The 21,784-nt window shown below is 36.8% G+C and overlaps 1 protein-coding gene across 1 annotated transcript in view; it reads right to left on the minus strand.

Moving 5' to 3' along the window:
* LOC135685764 (uncharacterized) overlaps window positions 1-16,503 on the minus strand; it is a 79,796-nt gene extending 63,293 nt beyond the window's left edge. Inside the window, exons 1-3 of the mRNA XM_065201827.2 lie at window positions 15,786-16,503; window positions 6,782-6,862; window positions 125-201 (exon numbers count right to left, since the gene is read on the minus strand). Of these exons, the coding sequence (XP_065057899.2) occupies window positions 125-201; window positions 6,782-6,862; window positions 15,786-15,956 (329 nt within the window). The 5' untranslated portion in view covers window positions 15,957-16,503. The remainder of the gene's footprint in view (window positions 1-124; window positions 202-6,781; window positions 6,863-15,785) is intronic.
* Between the last annotated feature and the right edge of the window lie 5,281 nt (window positions 16,504-21,784).

Raw genomic sequence — 21,784 nt, forward strand, 5'->3', positions numbered from 1 at the left:
CTATCCTTTTTAACAAAGCCAAAATGAATGAATCATTATTTTACAAAATCAGGCGGAAATGTATACAGAGAAAGTATTTCACTTTTTAAGGGAGGGGAGGGGAGGCGGGAATAGGCAAGCTCACCTTTTTGATAGTTTTTCTTGTATTTTGTTGATGACTTGAGCCGGTGACGATTTTCTTCGACGACCCAAATCTCCCAACTAGAAAGAAAAGTCTCACAAACTCATGCCTGCTACCAACAAAAAGTCTTATCAACTAGTGAATTTCAAGGGCTATCTTAAAGGCATCGAATGCAAATATAAAATACGCCTTTGAATTTGTACAGTTGCCATTGCACGTGATTTGATATAATTCCAAGAGCTTACATAGCTGCTCAACATATTTACAAAAAATGGAACAATACTTTAAAACGTTATCACTCATATCTCCATGTCGAATTAGAAGCAGACTTTTAAAAGTGCTCTTATAGTTGTCAATTGCACTGCAGTGAGGAAAATTTCATAAACATATTTAATTGAGACAAAAGAAGGGCATGATATAAACTAACAATGCTCCAAATATACCAACATAGCTCCAAATTGATGACGTCATCAAGGGAAAATTCTTTTAATTTTAAGATTTGAACTCCATATGGAATTATGAATTACCTGAAAATGTGCAAAAAATACTGACAGGTGGACACATGAGATCAACCTTCATTCCCATCAAATCACTGTAATTTTTTCTTGGTTCTAGAACCTTTGAAGTAGACCACGCTAAAAATCTATGAGTTTATGCATTGTTGGAAACGAGCAAGGGCACTGTTATTAAATCTATCAACACAAGCTTCTTCTATGGATATAGCGTTTATAGCCTGTTAGTGCTGGGGAACCACACTACATGCTATGGTGATAGGTAACATACTTGTCAAAATTTACTTTCGTAAGAAGGACAAAATATGAGACTGTACTATCAAGGAGATCTGTTCCTTGTCTCTTGTTATATGGGTCAAATATTTTACCAAGAAGTCATTATTAGCTATAATGTCTCCTTTTCCATTTTTTTTATTTCTATGTTTTTCAAATAGCTATTCATTCACTCGTATTCATACAGTCGACTTTATTGCAGCAAAATGAATGATGACTTTTACGCATGGCGTTCACCGCAGCATTGCTTGCAAACAATGAATGATGTATATTCATGTACGTTTACAATCGTTACTGACAGTATGCGATCACTGGTTCCTATTTTTGGAGTCAACATCCCAAAAAACTTCATTCTCAACGTAAGTATAGCAACAGCTTAAAAATCTTTGAACCATGTTTACGAAATATTATTCCTCGAGATTCAATAGCCCCTTCGTGGTTTTCCTAATTGCCAGCTTGTCTTGGAGTTATTAAATGCATTTTATCGATCAACAAAAGTCGATAGCCTGTTTTGCCAGCAACCTAATTCTGATACATTCCAGGTAATTCTCCCAAAATCTCGTTAGTTTTCTCTTCAGATAGAATTTTTAGCTAATATTAGCATGACATAATCTGACAGAGTTGTTATGTTCACATAATATTGGAGGCGATTGCATTTAAAAACGTGGGATGACTTTTTGCGAAGCAGAATGACAGATTTGATAAGGTCAAATTACTAGTGACATATAAACCGACAAATTATTTCCCCTCGGTTCCATTTCTCTGCCAATGGAACTTTATTAAATCAATCTCGATGAAAAAATGTCTTAGATGTTCAATTGATCTGTGAAAATATGCGATTAAAATCAGCTCAGACCGAGGCCCCGGTATACACGAGTCCAGGTTGGATTCCACTCCGGGTCGGGTCAACATGCTGCAGTAAAAATTGGTTGCATTGAAGCGCTTACACCACCCCGGGTTTAGCTGACCCGACTTCACAGGAAAAAAACTTCAAAAAAGGCAAGTCCGTCTGAACGGGTCAGCCCTACCCTGGACAAAGGTTATCGGGCAAGGTGGGTTGACCCGGGTTGGCTGCTGATATCATGAAAACGTTTGAAGAGATTTGACCGAAGATGGACTGACTCTCTAAGGCGGGTAGTAGCCAATCCGTGCTCGTGTAAACGGGTTCAAGTCATTTAAAATCTGGGTGTGGGCTGTGACCAGGGCCGCTGAGAGGGAGACAAGGGGGAAAATTGTCCCAGGGCCTCGAGGACTAGGGGACCTCATAAAGTAATGAGTTTAGTTCCAAAACGGAATTAATTCAGAGTATCGTAACAATATCATGTCTAAAAGTAGTAAAGCGCTTTAAATGATCACAAGAAAATGAATGAGCTTAAGCAAATCTAAAGGGCGGGGTTACAGAGTTTTCTACGAGCTTCGCTTGCAGAGGGCACCAAAATCTCTCGGCGGCTGGGGTAGTGACACAAGTGAAGCAAACTAGACGAAACAACGGACACAATTTTGAAAAGTTTGAAAGTAATCTGGTAGAATTGTGCTGACTGCTATAGCAGCACGTATATAGATAAATTGGAAGTGTAGAAAAACTGAATGTTTGCTTAGTTGTGTTGCTAAATTTTGATTACCTTAAAGAAAATAACATTATTTTAGAAAAATATTTTACCAGCACAGCAGCCCCACCCGGGTTCGCGTCACCACAAGCTTAGAAACAAGAAACAGGAAACAGGGGGCTGGATTGTACACGTCCCCAAACACTTTGTAAGTATTCAAAAATCAAAATGAATCAGCATAAAATTGTCTAGTTTAGCAATTTAATTGAAAAGGGGGTCAGAAAACTAGCTACACGTTTATCCTGCACTTCACGCAAGTACACCAGGACAAAGGCTTAATGCTTGCCAGGGTGAAGTTACACATTCAACCAAACCTGATTTGAATCCATTTTTTGTTAAAAAAGAGTTGTAAAAGGGCCTATATCTGTCGTTTTGGGGACACATACGTTTCAAAATTAAGTTGAATTATGTTTGTGCTACTATTACTTGAAGTTTCAGAGGACACCAAATACAGGGTTCCTGTTTGACGTTTCCACTACTCGCTGGAATAACATTTGTGAGTTTACTGGAAAAACAGTTGAAAGTCTTCAGTTTATCATGCCTGGGGCAAAAAAGAATTCTGTCTACAGGAAGAAACGAAAAAGTGAGTTCAATGGAAACCGAAAACAAGAACAAGAAGTCAAATTCGAAAGACTTAGGCCCATCAAGGTCTTCTTCGCTAGAGAAATTAACTTCAACACCAAATAAAACCTTGTTTTGAATTTAGATCAAATGCAAACTGAGTAGAGATTCTCAGAGGTACAAAGATTGATCTGAAAAGCATCAGGATAAATGCTCTACCAATCACACCAAATCATCAGAAGCTATGGAAAAAAGTGCAGCAGAGAAAACGTTTCTTTGCTCAATAGAGAAACATGAATCAAGATAAACAACATACATGTTGGAGATGATGATTCTTAATCTTATGGACAGGTAGCAGATGTATGCTTGAAAAAATATTGCAATGAATTGTGAAAGAAAGATTGCACTGGACATATTTATAGAATAACGGGGAAGTGTAAACGGTTTTTATGTTGGAAGCGTGCTTTTTGTTGGGATCTTGAACTTGATGCTGAGCTGCAGTATCAGTTAGCCAGTGGAACCATGGAGCTGTTGGTGCTGGCTGTGTTTGAAGGAGATATACATAGAAGATTTTGGTGTGCATACAGCAACAGGCTGTCCTGCATTAAATGATGCAAGGGTCAACAATGCTGCAAATCAGTCCCGTAGTCTAAACCTGTACCAGCAACGCCTTCTTAGAAAAGCCAAGAAGATGGAAACTGGAAAGCAATTCATGTCTGCAGGGCCTAGTATCCACAAAGTGCAAAATGTTTATCTCAAGAAAGACACAGAAGGACCACTAGAGCCTAAATTAACAATTTTTGCTGTAGATAACATTGATGCAGTGTTTACATCAGAACCATCACTATAACCGTTCATGTAAAAAATAACTTATTTTTCTGTTTTTTGGGTAATTTTCTGGCTAAATGCTAGAAAAGTTATTAAAAATCAAGAGCTAAGTAGGTTGGAAAACTTAACTTTCCACCAGAAACATGTATGTCACTTGTTATGTAATCTCTAGCTCTCAAAACGATCAAAGGAAACTTTTAAATTCAATTTTCTGCAATTTTCTTTTCAAACTTTAAGAAAGCCTTATTTCCTTATCCTAGGAGGCAAAAGGCTGAAATTTTGCACACAAGTGTCTTTTAAGATGCTTTGTAGGGTGAGCAGAGGAAAAATTGGTATTTGCAATCTTTGGACTTGAATCATCAAAAAACCCTTATTACTTTCCATAGCAACGGTAGTTATAACAAAAATTTCCTCTGCTCATCCCAGAGTATTCTTTATATGTTCCATTATTGCATATGTGGTTTGGTTTTAAAAAGTTCACCATAGCTTTTATTCTTTCTTAAAATGTTTTTACTGGTCCGGAGTTTCTGATCAGTAAATTAGACATGCGCATTCTGACGTCATAAATTATATGCCTTTTTGTGGAAGAGCGTTTGGCTAATATTTTCGAAAAGTTCTAGGACAAAGAAGTCACAGTTTCTAAGAAAACGTGGTTAAATGAGGAAAAGGCGCAAAACTGCTATTTTTCATCACAAATTATATTTTGTTGCGAAAAAGAAAAAAACTGACGTCCAGTAAGCAACAGTTTTTAGTTTACTGTTTTCAGAAACAGTTATGGTCAGTAAGGTATCCAGAAAAGAAGTGATATATTCACAAAATTTAGACAATTTGTGTAATTCTAGAATTACCCATGTTTGTATAATCAAAATGGCTTGTTTAAATATGTAATGGAAAGCATACAGAAAAGTTTGATTATAAAAGTGAATGTGCCGAGTAAAGACTTTCGAACACCTAATAAAACAAGAACAGGATATCACATTGTGCAGAGTATAGAGATGAAAGACGTCACATTGCTGCATAACAAGTATTTTGGAATTACACAAATGCAGTTTTAATACGTCAAAAGAATTGTGAAGGACCTTTCACCGCTGAATATTCAGCCATTGTAGGAAACATTTGTTGAGACCACGAATTGTTCTGGATTTCTAGGAGGTTTTAAGCAGGCGTCAGAGTTGATCTTCTAGATAAAAACCTTGAGAATGACAACTAAAATTTCAAAATATGCAAGCATTGCTACTTAATTCTACTTGTGCCCTGACAAGCCAGCTAACGTTATGACGAAAGAAGAGCAAAACCTATTATCAGCATGGAGCTTTGGCAAATTAGAGTTTTGAATTATGACGCAAACGTCAAATAAAAGAATACGATTGGGATGGCACATGGAGAAATATTTAGAATATAACGGTCAGGTTAAATTTGTAAAGATAGCAGGAAACAAAGAAGGTTTTGCTCAATGTGCCACCCAAATTGCAGCGAAAGTGTATCAAATATAATTAGAAGTGTCCAGTGCAGCTTTCTTTCTAGGCCCGCTTTTGTCCGCCTGATATTTATGCTGACCTTATCTGTCCTTAATAATTCCATCTGTAGGTAAGACTGCAGATATTCTATGTTACTTAAGCTGCTACCAACAATTTGCAATCTAAAACCAATCTTGCTCTTTGAGGCTTCTGTCTGCTTGTGTCCCAAATTCAATCGTAAATTACTTTGTTTTTTAGCTAACTTGGTTTGAGTGCAACAAATGAATTGATCATGGGTCGTCTTTGCTGTTCAGCAGAGATCATTATTAAAAGTTTCTCCATTAATTAATGCAATTAAAATGACCAAAGTCGCTTTTAATTCTAAAATACCTTAAGACATATTTCGTAACATCGTGTTCAAGACAACCACACATCAAGAAAAGCAGTAGCAGACTCATTAATTCTTAAATATCAGTTGAAATTACCTGCGTGTTGACACAATTTTCATGGCAGTCGTCAGTGCCTCTTGCTTTGAAAATGTCTTCAAGGTTTGCACCTTGAAAGCCATTGCGTTTTCATCGGACGTTTCTCTTTAATACCATAACACCTTAATGTTTTTTGTCGTCAATTCATATGCAGGCCGAAATGGCCCTTAACTTACTTACAACAAAAAACAACTTAAAACTAAGAGGCAAACTAACCATGTTTACTTTATCTGGCTCTCTGCTGTTACATTCAATCATTCATTCGTTCATTCAGAGAAGATTTGGGGCATTACCTTAAAAGCACTAGAGAGGCTATTCAGACAGACAATACTCTAAAATTTACAAGGCACTCATAGAAGGGGATTTTGTAACTAGGGTTTATGTACGATACATTTGAGTAAGTATCGAGCAGAGAAATGGTGATAGCGACTCGTGTTGTGAGGACAAATTTGCTGATTTTTAAGGTGAGAGAATATGCATGCGGGTGCAACTGAGGCCATAATGAACTATGCATGTTTAAAGTGCTACTACTCCTTTGGTTGGTATCCTCGCCCAAGTAGCATGCTTCGAAGGGGGTGCAGCTTGTTCCAAATCAATCAACTGTTGCCTGATGATCGCATTAAGCGTCAAACTCGAAGTAGCCACTTAGAACCGTTTTGTTCTATACACCAGACAGCGTGTACAGCTCTGCCTATACGGCATAAAGCGCTCTATGACAGGCCAGTAAGCAGTAGCTTTTATTGAATGAAATCTATATGGACACACTGCCGTCAAATACACAGGCTTTGAATTGGTAGAAGACGATAAGTGTTGGCCTATTGCTACCGGTCATATTTTTAGCCAGTTGTCTCAATATAGAAACAAGATTATAATAGGCATTGTATCAAGAAAATTGAGACGTAAAATTATATGAAACAAGCTAAAATTGGCGACTTACCAAATTCATCTGTTTATTCAAGCTTTGATTAAGGTACAAATCATCCGAAGGAAATCTTCGCTGAACGTCAAAGGATTTCAACTGAAAATAAAAACGCAAATTGAAGATCATACGCACACAGGTAAATATTTTACATAAAGAGGTAAAATTGAAAACTTGAATTGACATTGTCAATTTTCGATTGAGTAGGCACACAAGTCAAGACATTCGGAGTTATTTCAGAAGATTATGTTGGGTCTGAAGATCAAAACCTACAATACCTTAGGAAGGATCAAATTTTTGGAGGGACACAATTGTTTGAAAAAAGGGAATTTCACTTATTATTTTCTATATTTGATACCAATGAAGTTAGAATGAATCAGTGATGTCATTGTGTGGCAATATCAAGAAAACATTGCTACTAAACGACAAAGCCTTGGGTATGTTGAGTAAACGTAACTCCTCTCAACAACCATTTTAGTGAACAGCGAAAAAGGCAAACTTCTTGGCTTCTTAGGTTTTCTACAGATAAGCAAATATCCAAATCATTTCCTTTCAATATTTTGCTAGCGGAAAGACTTAATGAAAATATCGCACCTCCTAATTATCCATAGAAATTATTTTCAGCACCCCATAACAATCGTCGAAATCAATGTTAGGAAGGATCCAAAATGGTATTTATAAAACTATTAAGCCACGCCCTTTTTTACTGGTTAACAGCTCCCTGGGATTAAGATTTAAGTTGTCTAACATAGCGGAAGGGGGTAAGTAACAATTCGGTATACCAACTTTGAATATTTTGAGGCATGAGATATTTGAGGCACGATGGTACTACATTGCTATGATCTACCCCCCTGGTCTTTTTTCTTACCTGATTTTAAAAAAGTACATGAACCATCCTGGAAGGAATTGCAAATGCCCTTTTTGCAACAACGCTATGTAGCTAATAGAAATTTGTGGGTAACTTGGTAGAGGATCTCTTAATGCAGAATATTTTCAAGTGTTTTGTACAGTATCTTTTAAGGTTCTTTTTTTTAATTGAATTTTAACGGAAATTAAATCCATGTGTATGCGTACGAGGGTACATAGCTAATAAATTTTCTATTTGATACTTTTGACATTTTTGGGTTTATTTACAAACTCTGGACTCTTCTACCTTACCAGCAAGTAGCAAGACTTTCACGGTTCTTGAACCGAATAATAATTCTTAAAAAATTTGATTTGTCGGGTTGAATCGTTCACGAAATTAGGCCTACTTAAAAACAAACTAGGATACTATAAAAGTGGAAAGTAAAGCGCTTGTTGCTAAGATAAATTGAATTGCACTATTGAAAGCACCAAACATACATGCTTTGTGTGTGTTAGCACTTGAGTTTGGATGGGCCTCGTTTTCATTTGCCCACGGTACGTCATAATTATTATCGAACTAGTTTAGTGACGTCATCGAAAAAATATTTCTAAATACGAGAAAATACTTTGCAATATGATATCAGGTCTGCGCGTATCCTTGGTGCTGGAACAATATCCCAGTAGATATAAAAAGATCATTGAATGTTGTCAGATTTTCTCAAAAGCTCAAAACCTTTTTATTCACCAAGAACTATCAAATTTGATCCTGAAGCATTTGGACGGCTGAAACTGAAACTGAATCGAACAGAACGCTCCTACGGTCAATTTCCACTGTTTCAAGGCCACTATAACATAACATTAATGATATTTTAAAAATTTGCGCCCTAAAGACAACTTTACGCCCTAAAGGCCGATTTCCACTAAGCGAATTCTTTCGCGCGAATCGAATAAATATTCGTAGCGATAGAGTAGGACCGTGATCTACTTTCTGCGAATCGAATTTTTTCGCTGCGAAATCTGAGAACATGACACCACGCATGCTCACATTGGCAAAAATTCAATTCGCGCGAAAGAATTCGCCTAGTGGAAATCAGCCTTAAATCGGTGCACTTTGCCATGAGGGTCTTCTGCAATAGCTTGACCACATTAAAGATCTTTTTAGAGAAATTCAATTGTCTGTGTTTGCAGATATCCGTTATTGGAAGTTGCTCGACAACAGTCGTTTCTCTCTGCAACTGCTGATTGCGGAAAGAGGCACTTGGTACAGCTGTTTTCAAAATAAACAGAAAAGTTTTCGTTAAGCTGATGAGTACTGGCCGGTACGTAGTTTGTGTTTAAGTAGGCCTAATTTCGTGAACCTTTCAAGCCGACAAATGAAATTTTTTAAGGAGTATTCTTCGGTTCAAGAACCGTGAAAGTCTTGCTACTTGCTGGTAAGGTAGCAGAGTCCAGAGTTTGTAAATCAACCCAAAAATGTCAAAAGTATCAAATAGAAAATTGATTAGCTATGTACCCTTGTCCTGCTTTGGACACAAAAAGCGTGTACAGCTTTGCCTCTACGGTAATGACCGGCAAACAGTAATTTTTCAGTAATATAATTTCCTACATAAAAACAGTGTTATGAGTAGTTTTTTATTATTTTTGCTTTGGGTCATCTTTACTTTTTGTTTAAAATGGCTGCATGGTCGAATTCTAGATGTTTAAGAAAATATTAAGCCACAAAGCATCTAGAAATAGTGTCAAATGTTGAATGAATGTCACGATTAAAAATGCGGCCATTTTGTCATTTATAAAACCACTCATGTTATATTCAATTATTACAATAAACTCACAATTTTTTTCCACGTGCAATAATGAACTTTTATATATATATATATATATATCATTAAAATTTTACTTTTTCATAATGGTGAACAACCAATAATTAATAAATAAATCTTTAGCTAAAACTAATTAAAAATTACTCGCGTTTATTTGAAACTCAGTTTCGTAAAATGACTTTCAAGCATAAGCAAGAGTGTAAAGTTTTTCACAGCCGTGAGAGGCTCCCTCTTTACAAGGAGAGATGTGATTCTAATCTGAAATACTCATCGTACCTTTCTTATTTTGTAACAGAGGGAAAATCGTTTCAAGTTCAAGACTGGCATAGGCTGAAAATGATTTAATTAAAAAGAACCAAATATTTCCTTCATTGAAACAATGTACACCAAACCCCGTACTTATTCAAAGTTTTTAATGTACTCTAAAAATCATGGAAGATTGAATTTAACATTATTTTGGTAATAAAATTGGATTGATTGATATTCAGACGATATCAGTAGAATGTCCCTGTTGATGAAGACAGTAACGCCTAAAGACAATGAGGGCAACATACATAAAATAAGTAACAGGCATAGTAAAAACTAAATGTAGCTAGCAGAATTATTAACGTCTGTCGAGAGAATTTTTGGGCTCTCCGCCTGAGTTGTCATCAGATTGGCCTAAAAATATTAACTTACAACTTAGCTTTTTTATAACCCACTACAAAATGCAAACACGGCTGAAACTGATGTCAGAAAAACGTACCACTGAAAATTCCATCGGATCCTGTAAATCATTGGTGATAAAATAAAAATTGATCATTTACGATAGCTGATACAATATAGCGGTTGTTTTGTTTCTAGCTGTAGTCACGAGAAACGAAGTCTTGTGCTGACGAATTGAGGACTCAAAATGAAGGCGGGAAAGGACAAGGAGTCTAGTACCCAGGCTCCCTAGCGATAACAACATTTTCCGACGCAAGATATGTTTTAAAACCAGACTAAAACGAACTTTTGTGTTCATCCCTAGCCTTTTGAAAAATTGTTACCTGAGTTAATTGTCTCTTCCAGTTAAATTCAATTTTTGGTAAAAAATTAAACGCTGTTAACAAATATGCGCGCTGGGGTTGAGCAAATATATTTTAATATTTTAAAAAGTTGGGTGATTCTGGGCCTGAATATTCTTATAAACAATTTTCTTATAAAAAAGGGTCAGCAAACATTTTACCAATAGAGCAAGCAGTTTAATTACCAAAAGTTTTTTGCCAAATTATATCGCCTTTCTCAATATGTTCCCTCTGGATTAAGGCACATTGGGAAATATCTTGACACAATATTTCTTGTTTCGTGTTTCATAAGGATATGGGCGTTTTATATTGATTAAAGTTGCGTTCCTTGTTGGCAAAAGGGCGTTCTCTGGCAGTAAAAAGGGCGTACCCTACATTCTTGAACTTCCCTCCTCCTCCTCCTCTGCCAGCTGGCTTCTCCATTGGGAAAGTGTAACCCCCTGAGATTCCCCAGGCCTAGAAAAATCGTTTCCTTTCTGTTCAAAATTAGTTTTTGTCATACTTAGTCTCCATGCAAAACCAGAGGCAAAACTACACATTGCAGGGCGGAGCAGGACAATAAAGTATCCTCTATACTGCGAAAAGGTATCGTTCAAAGGAACAAAAATAAATGTGTTGATCTCTTCTCGTAAAGGACATCTTATCAAGTATGAAATAATTGGCTGTTAGGAAAGGGAGATAACGATGAAAAACAAACAATTATCCCTAACTTATCAACAACGCATGTCTCGCAAATCCCTTTCTTTTTAAACAACTTTAACTTTCATAAAGGTTAAATTGGCTCCAGAGAAGAGGACTTCGGTTGGCTGTCCGATTTTCGCTAGAAATAACACGGGGAAATTTATAAGCAGCCAGATGTCACTTCCTGCAACTCTTCATCAAGTACAACAATGGAAAGAATGATAAGACAGTGCCGTCGGAACGAAATTTATAGGGGGGAGGGGGGGGACTGCCCATTGCATTCTTTCTCATTCAGTACACTGTGTTAATAAGGAAATATACTACAGGTTGACGCTCTACCTTAAACAAGTCAACGCAGTTTTCATGCCCTATGTAGGAAAAAGCATGACAAATTAACGTCTTTTATTCTCCTTTAGCAACACAAATTAACGTAATTTTGCTGGCGTATTACTTAAATATGCAATCCAGTGTCGTTCATAATTTTATCGGATAATTTGGTTGTCGTATCCAAAAACTACATCAAAAAGTTGAATGTTGAAGATAAGGATCAAGGAAACAGAATATAATCTTCCCTCGCACCCCATCTACACACATTTTTTATAAGAACATAATCTATATAAATATTGAGGCTTATAAATATAAATAATGCAAAGCTCAAGCTGCATCATGAACGAGATATTTTGTTTATTTGAGCTTTCGGAAAGCATAACAAATGCGAGTTTTGTTCTCTATGTTTTGAATTAGACGTATGTGCAACCCGGTGTGTCCCTTAAGAATAATTAGAAAATAATCTTAGGGTAGAAAACAATAAAATTTAAGAACACTGAGGCTCGGCAAAAATAAGGTATTCTTGTAAAAAAGTGTTCAGAAGAGGTTTGTGATCTTTTGGTGACATTGGGTGGTTTTATGAAAACGTTCTACAGGGGCGGAGCCAAGAAATTCTTAGTGGGAGGGGGGGTGTATCGAGTTGACAGCTTTATTAGACTAAAAGATTAACCTTTGAAAAACGCACTGAAATGCTTCACGATATTCTATGTCTATGATTTTATGGGGCAATCGCTAAGTTAGCAGTACATTGGAAGGGCCGGCGAGAGGTTGTCGGAGGCCCTAGGTATATCTGTTCTTTCAGCAGAAGCGAGCAGAAAAATTCGGCGATCACGGCCTTTAGATTAGCTTAAAATACATTTCAGAGTATTTCTTGCAGCCGTTTTCTTGCAATCGTTTAAAACAATTTGCTATTTTTAAGGCATGCTTTCAATTCATTACTTTATAAGCCCCCAGAGACCTCGGCTTATTCCTTGGTAATTAAGCAATAAAAGGATTTATCGCGCTATTATTCTCTTCTATTTCTTTTCTTCTACTCATTTTATTTTCTTAAAAACACTTTTTGCAAAAAATTGGGTGGGCTGAGCACCGCAGCCCCCTCTCTGGCGCCACCCATGTTCTAGACATCATTTCTAGACCTAACACTTGACAATTCAGACCATGACCCAACCATGGTCAATTAGATGTCGATCTACATTTTATTCTTTAACTTTCAACGCATACCAATGTGACAAGGGCTTTCGAATACCGGGCTATTCGATATCCTGTTCACACAGGGGTATAGATATGCTTTTCTGGGGGGTATCTTCTTGGCTACGACGTGAGAATAGAAAATAAACCTTTCAATGTGGTTGTTCGATTCCAGACTACATTCAGTGTCATCTGAACGAAATTCATATTTGCAGGGAAGGGGCGGAGGGCTGTCCATTGTATTACTTCTCATTCAGTACACCATTATAAAAGAAATACACTCTTTTTTATAAAAGAACAATTTTATAAGAACACGAGCCTCAAAATTGGTCAAAAGTTAAGAACAAATTAAGAACAAGCTGCGGCTGAGCTGCAATTTTGAACAATATTTTTAGCCATGTGCGGGTGCTTTTTCAGTGAATGTTCAAACTTAGCAGTAAATGAAAGTTGTCTTGCTCACTTGTTGGCCTAAACACCTTCATAAATGAGGCCTAGACACCTTCATAAATTTAGAACATTTATGGTAATGCGAAAAATTCAAAAGACACCTTCTAGGAATGGAGCAAATTCTAAAAAGCTTGGTAGATAGAAAAGGCTTGATAGAAATCAAGAGATTGGTTGAACTTTTTCAAACATCAAACCTAAGTGGAAATTAGCCTGTGGTACTATACTGCACATGCCATCTTTCATGGCAATTCTGTGTTTGTGCTATAGTAACTGCTCCGAAATGGAGATTTGGCGAGATTTATTATTATTATTATTATTTATCCTTGCCTATTATTATATATTATTATTATCATTATTATTATTATTATTTCTGCACCTACTATATCTTCTGTTGTCGAAACAAACCATGACTAAGCCCCGAACTGATTGACTTCTAAATATTGTAATGCAGATAAGCTAATTATATGATGCCTGTAAAAGCGAGTCGTATAATTGTAAGTTTAAAATGTATTCAATGAAAATGAGCTGTTTAAAAAAGAATTATTATTATAGTAGAGCGAAAAAGCTAGCACTCGCACTGCTTACACCCTATTAATTTAAGAACAAATTAAGAACAATCTAGTCTCAGATTTTCGAAAAAATTAAAAACAGTCAGCCTGAACTTAAATTTCCTGGTTCCTATGAAAAACACAGGGCCGGCGAAACATATTTCAAAGTGGAGGGGCCAAAATATCAAAGTATTGAAAGGGCTTAGGAAAGGCCGCCACCATGGTTGGCGGCAAGAAAAAATTTAGGATTATGGTGTCTTAGGGATGGCCAGAAACTGTATCTAAAATGAATTTTGCCTGAAGGTGTCGCATAGTCGCGTCTATTGTGATGTTGACTTTAAATAGAAAAGTTTTGCAAAGTTTTAGAATAACCACTTTCATATAGCTCGTGATGAAATCTTCTTTCTATTTTAAAATTACCCGAAATAAGATGGGGAAGAAAATAAATGAAGCACGGATTGATAAAAACATTAACATTGAAATATCAACAGAAGAACTATCAGCTAAAAATAAAAAGTTAAGCAATTTTATACAGTTAAGATGTAACTTTGTAACATCTGATCTTAACTATTTCGGAAATTAAGTGCTTTTACAAGAATTTGAAAAACCTTCAAACTGGGCTTGTCAAAATGAGTTTAAAAAGAATTTATAATTGCGTCGATATTTTATCTTTCTTAGTAAAAATGGATTATCCAAACGATCAAACTCTGAAATTTTCTTGATGATACTTTTTAAGAACAAATCTGCCCATACCTTTTTTCTCATATCCTCAAAAAAGTTCTTTCCAGCTGTTTCTTTTCCTTCCACAACTGATTTTTTCTTTTTGTTATGTTTCTGAGAAAGTTTTCGCTAACAAATAGACTCTGTGTGCCAAATTTAGGCAATGGAAAAAACGAAACTGCGTCAATTTGTGCTGGCACCAAGTTATTCAGGACTAGATTTCTCGATCTATTTGCTAAGCCAAGCTGTTACTTGCTGTAAAACTTAGACAATGACCGACTTCTTCGATCTAATTCCCATTTTCAATTTTATGTATGTCTTCTATGGAAAAGACATAGCAACCAAGGTACAGCTAAGGACATATTTAAGAGAATACTAGGCGAAGTTACTTACAGAACCATATACTACATTTATTTTCACTTTTGCCTAAAATTTGTTCAGCTCTGCAGAAAAGTGGGGGGCCCCCCCCGGCCCCCCGGTTTCGCCGGCCCTGAAACAGAGTGTATTGTATTGTTTGATAATTATGTGCACAACTCTATGTACCGTTTACCAACGCAAAAAAAAATTTTTAATGCTACCACCCTTGATGCAGAGAGAAAGGAAAAATTGGAAACGTAAAATGTTTGTGGAATAAAAGAGAAAAGTAAATATTTTTTGAACTCTTTTCATTGAATAGAAGGCCTCTTCATGGACAAAATTGCAGTTCTCGATGTGTGAATTGTACTCCTGCAGTTTAAAGTCAATAATGCCTGCAGCCAAAAAGCAAATCCTTGGGTGGTAGGCGAGTTTTTAGATAGTTTGGGTGTGGAATCCAGCTTTCACGAACTATTTAGGGACAAAGAAAGAATCGTAATAGCGAGAGCGCGCTATACGAGGGTTTGTTTTGCAGGGAATATTTAATGGGATCGGACTTTTAGTGGGTGATATTGAGACGTTCTCAGTAAGCTACGTTCGTACTAGGGTTCCACTGTAGAGTTTAACGCAGTTTGAATAGTGAGCTTTTTGGTGTTTACATTTCCAACGGCAGGGTAACATAACGAAATTGAATTCCAAACACGGTAAAAGATTGGATGACCTCTCAATTTTCTTTGGCTATTCTTTCAACTCTTTCTTTTTAAAAATATGAAATTCATATCGTTGGGTATTCTAAAATTTCTAGATATCAAATTTTTGAACTCGTGTTTGGATCAACATAATCCAAATTATTGATTTTGCTATTTGTGTAATTAAACATCGGTTTTGAATCTATAGGCAAGGCCCTGTTTAGCTTCCAAAATATCAAAAGGAAATCAAAGACCCCGGCTTCTGATATTCTCCCCAGCATGTTGTAAGAAAACACAACCGAAAGACGACAATACAACTTTCAAGCCCTCAAAATTAATAAAATATAAACTCTTACTTCTTCGTATTGTTGAGTGCCATAATCAAAATGGACAGTATTCGATCGCTTTCGTCCCCCTGCCTTCACCTCTTCGTATGTTCTAGGGCTGCTTCGCGAATGCGGCCGCCTAAAAAGGCTTGGACTCGGAGTTCTTGTTTTCATCAATGATAATTTCAGGTTCAGCGACATTTTGAATGCAAACTGTTTTTCCTTCGCGTATGATCGCGAGATAATTTTAGCAGGGGCCAATAAGTCAACCTCACTTTTATAAAGTGGCTGTCAATTGTTCACTTGTTCAACGGCGCACGAGCCCACAAGTATTTTCCACGATTAACAAAATTTATACCTGCGATTAGCATCCTTCGATGTTTCTCCATCTTTCCTCGGCCACAAAGTTGCGTTTCTTGTCAAGTGTTGATGATCGTGTTGTTTCTTGTGACGTAATCCCTGCTGGACAACGTCCTTTCAACAACGTCAATGCTAAATCAATAATTTGCAATTAAGTTTCCTCAATCAAAAGATTCAATCAATGAAATTATAGTGGGATTGAAAACCAGTCCCATTGACATTTATTACTTGTTCCTGCATATAGAAGGTGGAGGCTTTGGAAATATTCCCAGAAGTGACAAGCCATTATCTTCGCACAAATTACCCCCTGTTTCACTACAATTCGTTTCTTGATTATCTGGACGGCATCGCCAGCCAAAAGCCCGAAGACGGAGGTGTTCCCGTCAAGAAAGGTGACAAGACTCTCACCACGGCTATACCTCTCTATTTAAGTAAAACACTGGAATGTTTAGTAAACTTTGCAAACACAAGCAGTTTTCACACCAAAGTTAAACATTCGCTTAACAACTAGCATTCAAATCAATGATCAAATTTCCACAAAAATCTATTCAAGAAGCAGGAAATCGCTGCTTGTTTTTGTGTTGGTCAAACACCAAGAAACAAGTTTTTGCAAGAAGGTGCTGGTCGTGAACGGCCACGATGGGGGCGAGGGCCAGTACAGCGGCTCCGGCGCAATTAAAAAGTAGGGGGGCCAAGGCCAGGATAAACGGAACATCCATAATAAAAGATTTTGCAAAAGATCAAAATATATCACTTCGCAAAAAAGTATGGGAGGGGGCGTCGTCGGGGGCTCTACAGTATGCCATGCAGGCACGAGGTCAAAGACTGCACGCCAAAATTTGGAATCGCTTACCAGGTTTAAAGCAGTACTACATATTTTTTTTATAAAACAGTGGCTTGTAAGAAAACAGTGTTACTGGATTTTTGAATGGAATAAATATATAAAATCTCAAGTTCTTGGGTGAGATAAAACATTAGTGCGGTTAGGAACAAAATTAAAGCAATTGAAACTTCGGGTGCATTTGTCAGGGCCGTCGGAGCCGGGAGGGCCACGGGGGCACAGGCCCCCCTGTTTGGGAAAAGTGTGAAGAGTGCCCTTTTTTGAAAAAAAATTGCGTGTACTATTTTCAAAGCCAGATATTTTTCCTTTAGACGCCAAGTAAAACAAGTCAAAGGGTTGCTCTAGTGATTCTCAATTCCTCACAACATCTACTGCGAAGGATACTGTCTCTTTGGCGAGAAAAATTTCCTCAGTGTGTCGCCAGTTGTTTTTCAGCCGGTTTGACACCGTATTCTCTCTAAAGAACGCCGGGGTAACTCATTTTAATATTTGGCCTAAGAGAGGGGGCCCTCATTTGAGACGGGTGCTCATTGGAGAGAGGGGCGCTCATTGAAGATAGGTGGATATCCACCAATTAAAAACTGAGCTTTGAAATTCAAACGATTATTGTTTTTACAAAAATTAAGATTGAATTTGCATCACACTTGTTAAGGCAAATAAAATTTCAAGATGTCAATTTCTTCCGAGTAGGAACCTTCGTCGATTTGCATAAACACTGGCGTAGCACCTTGAATATCTGAATTTCCAATACCATCTTTAATGAGCGCTCATTGGAGATTTTTTGCTTAAAAAGGGAGCGCTCGTTAGAGAGAGGGCGCTCATTAGAGAGAATACGGTAGGTTGACCAGCGAACTACTATGCAGTGTATATAATCTTGGAGAATTCAAATGGCCTAAAGATTATAATTTAGCTGTTTATTTTTTGTCTTGCTAAATTTGGAAAGAGATAGAGACTGAAAACTCGCTTTGAAATATATAAAAACTGAAAATTTACTTTGAAGTAGATAGAGCCTAAATATTTTTAAGCCATAAAAGTTTTTGTAACTTTAATATGAATGATTGCATTAGTGTGGGATTATTTTTTGGTATGTTGTAATATATAATGCACCTACGATAAGTACGGGAGAAGGATGTGTGCCTGCCGCGATCTCCACTTACAATAAAAATCAAAAACAAATGAAGGCAAATCAAATTTTAATGAAAATGTGACTACTAAATGGAGCACATAGCCATTTTCGCTGTGTTATTTTCTTCTAAATCTTTGAATTACCATGAAAGCTATCCTATTTTGGCAATAATCAATGTTACGAAAAAATATATGTTTGTGCCCTTTTTATTGCTTTTGCCCCCCCCCCCCCCTGCTCAAATCTGCGTCCGGTGGCCCTGTTTGTTATGGACTTACATGCAATAATGCTATTTCTTTCGTGAGTGGCGTAACGGAGGCATCTGGGGTCCTAAGGGAAAACTGAGATGGGGCCTCTATTAACGGACTGTAGGATGGGGATGGGGACGGGCTGGGGCCCCCTTAAGCTTCAATTGAAGTAATCTAAAGCTTGTAAAAATGAGGTGAAGGTTAGCATGGTAACAAAGATGGAAACCCTTGATCAATCATGACTTCAATTGAATGCCTTAAAGAGTGCCTGCCAGAGCTCACAAGTCATTGCAATCGTACAATTTATTTGCACTTTCATCTGCAACTGCAAAACGTACTTTTAGCACAATGCAGCGTGATACGACACCACAGCCAACAGCCCACGATAAGGGGGGGAAGAGGAAGGGGGAAGGGGGTAAGGGGGAAGGGGGGAAGGGGGGAAGGGGGAAGGGGATGGGGTTAACTAAGCCAAATTCTGAACGGGGACCTGCCATTTTGATTAAACAATTTTGACCCATAATTCCGTAAATATCTGAAAAATGTGACCCATAACCCCGCAAACATTATGAAAACTATACCCATAATTCCGCAGAACAAATAACATTTTTAAAGCACAACAAAATCACCAAACAAATTTTGCATGTCCTTTGGCAAAAATCTCAATTTTGCACATATTTTATACTTTCATTTCTAACTGGACATTCATTTTGTTAATGCTCAATCTCCCTCCTAATACTTTTGCAATATTTTTCGAAAATGGTACCCAGAGTTCTGCACATATTTCAAAGACTGATACCGATAATTCTACACTTCGCAAAAGGAGAAAGCAATATTGAAGAAGTGAAAAGGGCTACACTAATTTTTTGGACGAGAAACAGTCTACGAGAAAGCGTGCCCGAAGATGAACATAATATCAAGAGACCATAGCACTTATCACCCTCACCCTTACGAATCTTATTGAAAATGTTTCTCTCCAAGATGGGGGTAGGGGAATGATTCTTTTCGACAATCAGACAGCTCTTTCCTGCTTCATTGACATAGATATAAGATACTTTTAGCATTGAAAATAACAAATATGCCTGCCAGGGTTCTGAAAAGATTTCAGCTGCCAGCTGAAAAGAAAAGAAAATATGCACTACCAACTGCCCCTCCTTCATAGGTGACTCACGACTGATTTTAATGTCTTAATAAAATGTGTGCCCGTGGGCAAAGGCCATATAGCGTGCTTCCTTTTTTAACAAAAATTTGTTTGTTAAACTTGCAGGAACGTAAGCATCCAGTTGACCTCGCTGTTCAAGCTATGGACATGAATGCTACATAGGCAAACAAATTTTGAATTTATGTTTGAAAAGACGTTATAAGAAATACATAATTTAGAAATATAGTAACCAATTACAAGCATTATTTCCTCGCTTTTTTATAAATAAAGACCTCTTTAGGGAAGGCGCGAGGGTGGGCGAATTTCTAATTTTTTATGGTTTCAGGGGGCACTTTCGATGGCGGGCGCTTTTCAGAGGAAATACCTTATTAATGAATAAGTAAGAACAATAATATGTGCTCACGCATCCTGCTCAATGACAATTAATTGCTAAGGCAAACATTTCCATTAAAGAGAAGATAGCATATAAGGGGAAGGAAATTTCCTATCTTCACTCAAAAAATAATTCTGTGACTCCTTTCGAACTACTTTTTATCAACTTGCATTGCTTTTCCCAGCATGTAAAAATTTTCTGTACTATAGAGTTTTCATTGATATTAAAGCACACAAATGAGAATATAAAATATTACTTTTATTACTAAAACAATGTAATTTGGCCAAGGGTCCAGAGTCTTTTGATCCAGGCCAGAATAGCAGTAATCTTCCACTAGCGATAAATCAGCAAATTTTTAAAGTATCAAATCAATATCAAACTGTTTAAGATTTCTTTAGATCATTTGAACAGACCTTCAGATCAGATAATTTCCCCAAAGTCAAAATTCTGCAGTTAAATGTTTACGTACCCTGGGTGCCAGTGTCTCTATTATTTAGTCCCAGAGATATAGTTCGAAACTAGTCACAGAAATATGCTCATTCTTTGCCACCTTCTTCAACACTTTGTCCCCGGATTCAAGAGGCACTGGTATGGAGGGTAGTGTTGATGACGTCATCATTCAGTGACACTTCCATCGATTTTTTCTTATTTAACCAATATTCCAAAGTTACGTGGTAAAGGAAGCCTTATCAAATAAACATCTCCATTGTTGCAGTTTTGGCTGGTTTAATGTTTTACTGAAAATTATCTTGCTCTTTTTGGGATGGGCCATGCTGTTATCTTGAATTGTAGCCCACATTCATACTAATGGTTGCTTTGTAAAGCCTATGGATGGTAATTAAGCTTTTTGTCGACTTATCGGAAGTATCCGAAATTCAAACTTTTAGCGAAAAAGAAACGGTCCTTATGATATATTGTACTGTAAAGGAATTTAAGTGAAACACAACATTAGTGATAAAGTACAAATTTAACTGACCCATCTTGTGAATTCCTTTAAAATTATTATCCCTGTACAGTTGTACTCAATACTCCTAAATTTTTCTTTAAGTATGTGCAATATATCCTGTGATTTATGCAAAGAATTTTATGAATGACTGAAGGTACATTGTTTATGGCAACTTTGCCTTATCAAGCTATACGAATAATCAAACTGTAATAAAAATAGTTGCATCAATTTAGGGATGTCACGAAATTTTGCGAGACGGATGCCAAAATAGCCATGCAAATGCCTCAAATACTTCATAAGACATACCATAAATACTTCACGAATGACATGCTTCGAACGACGGAGCAATCCTTGGTAATTGCGATTGCTGTTGTATAAATCATTCTGGTTCTAGCTGAAGCTTCGTCTGAAGTTAAACAAGCAATTTACACAGTAAACACCAAAAACCCCATAGAATTGGGATTTATTATTATTACCGTAGAGCTTTTCGTGCTAAACATCCTGTCTGATGTTCTATATTGTGCATTTAATTTGACACAGTTTGCCGATTAGCAACGAAATATTGGAGGTACTGTTGAAGATATTGACACTACCGTTCATGCTTTTACCAAAAATTATTTAAAAACCATCTACCAGATTTATTCTATATACTTCTCTCCATAAAAGTCTTTTTCGTTTTGCAAAAACTTTGCAAGAACTCTGAATTGTGTATTCTAACTAACTTCATACCATAAATCCAATACAGTAAATAAGCCTACAAATAAGAGTGCTCTAATCTTTTTCTTCATACCACGAGAAACCTTACAAATTGATCACATTTTCTGACAGTTTTTTGGTTAAGTTTCTGTCATATTTGGTTCTTTGAAAAACCAATGTTTATCATTACTTTTTTTAATTATTTTGAAGTTGAGTTGGTAGCAATGCTAGAAAGTTTAAGACCATTATTAATATTTATGTGAGCGCATATCTTGAAACTTCA

Source organism: Rhopilema esculentum, chromosome 15 (assembly GCF_057945365.1).
Source record: "Rhopilema esculentum isolate cy_ngs chromosome 15, ASM5794536v1, whole genome shotgun sequence".
In the NCBI taxonomy this organism is placed as follows: Eukaryota; Metazoa; Cnidaria; class Scyphozoa; order Rhizostomeae; family Rhizostomatidae; genus Rhopilema; species Rhopilema esculentum.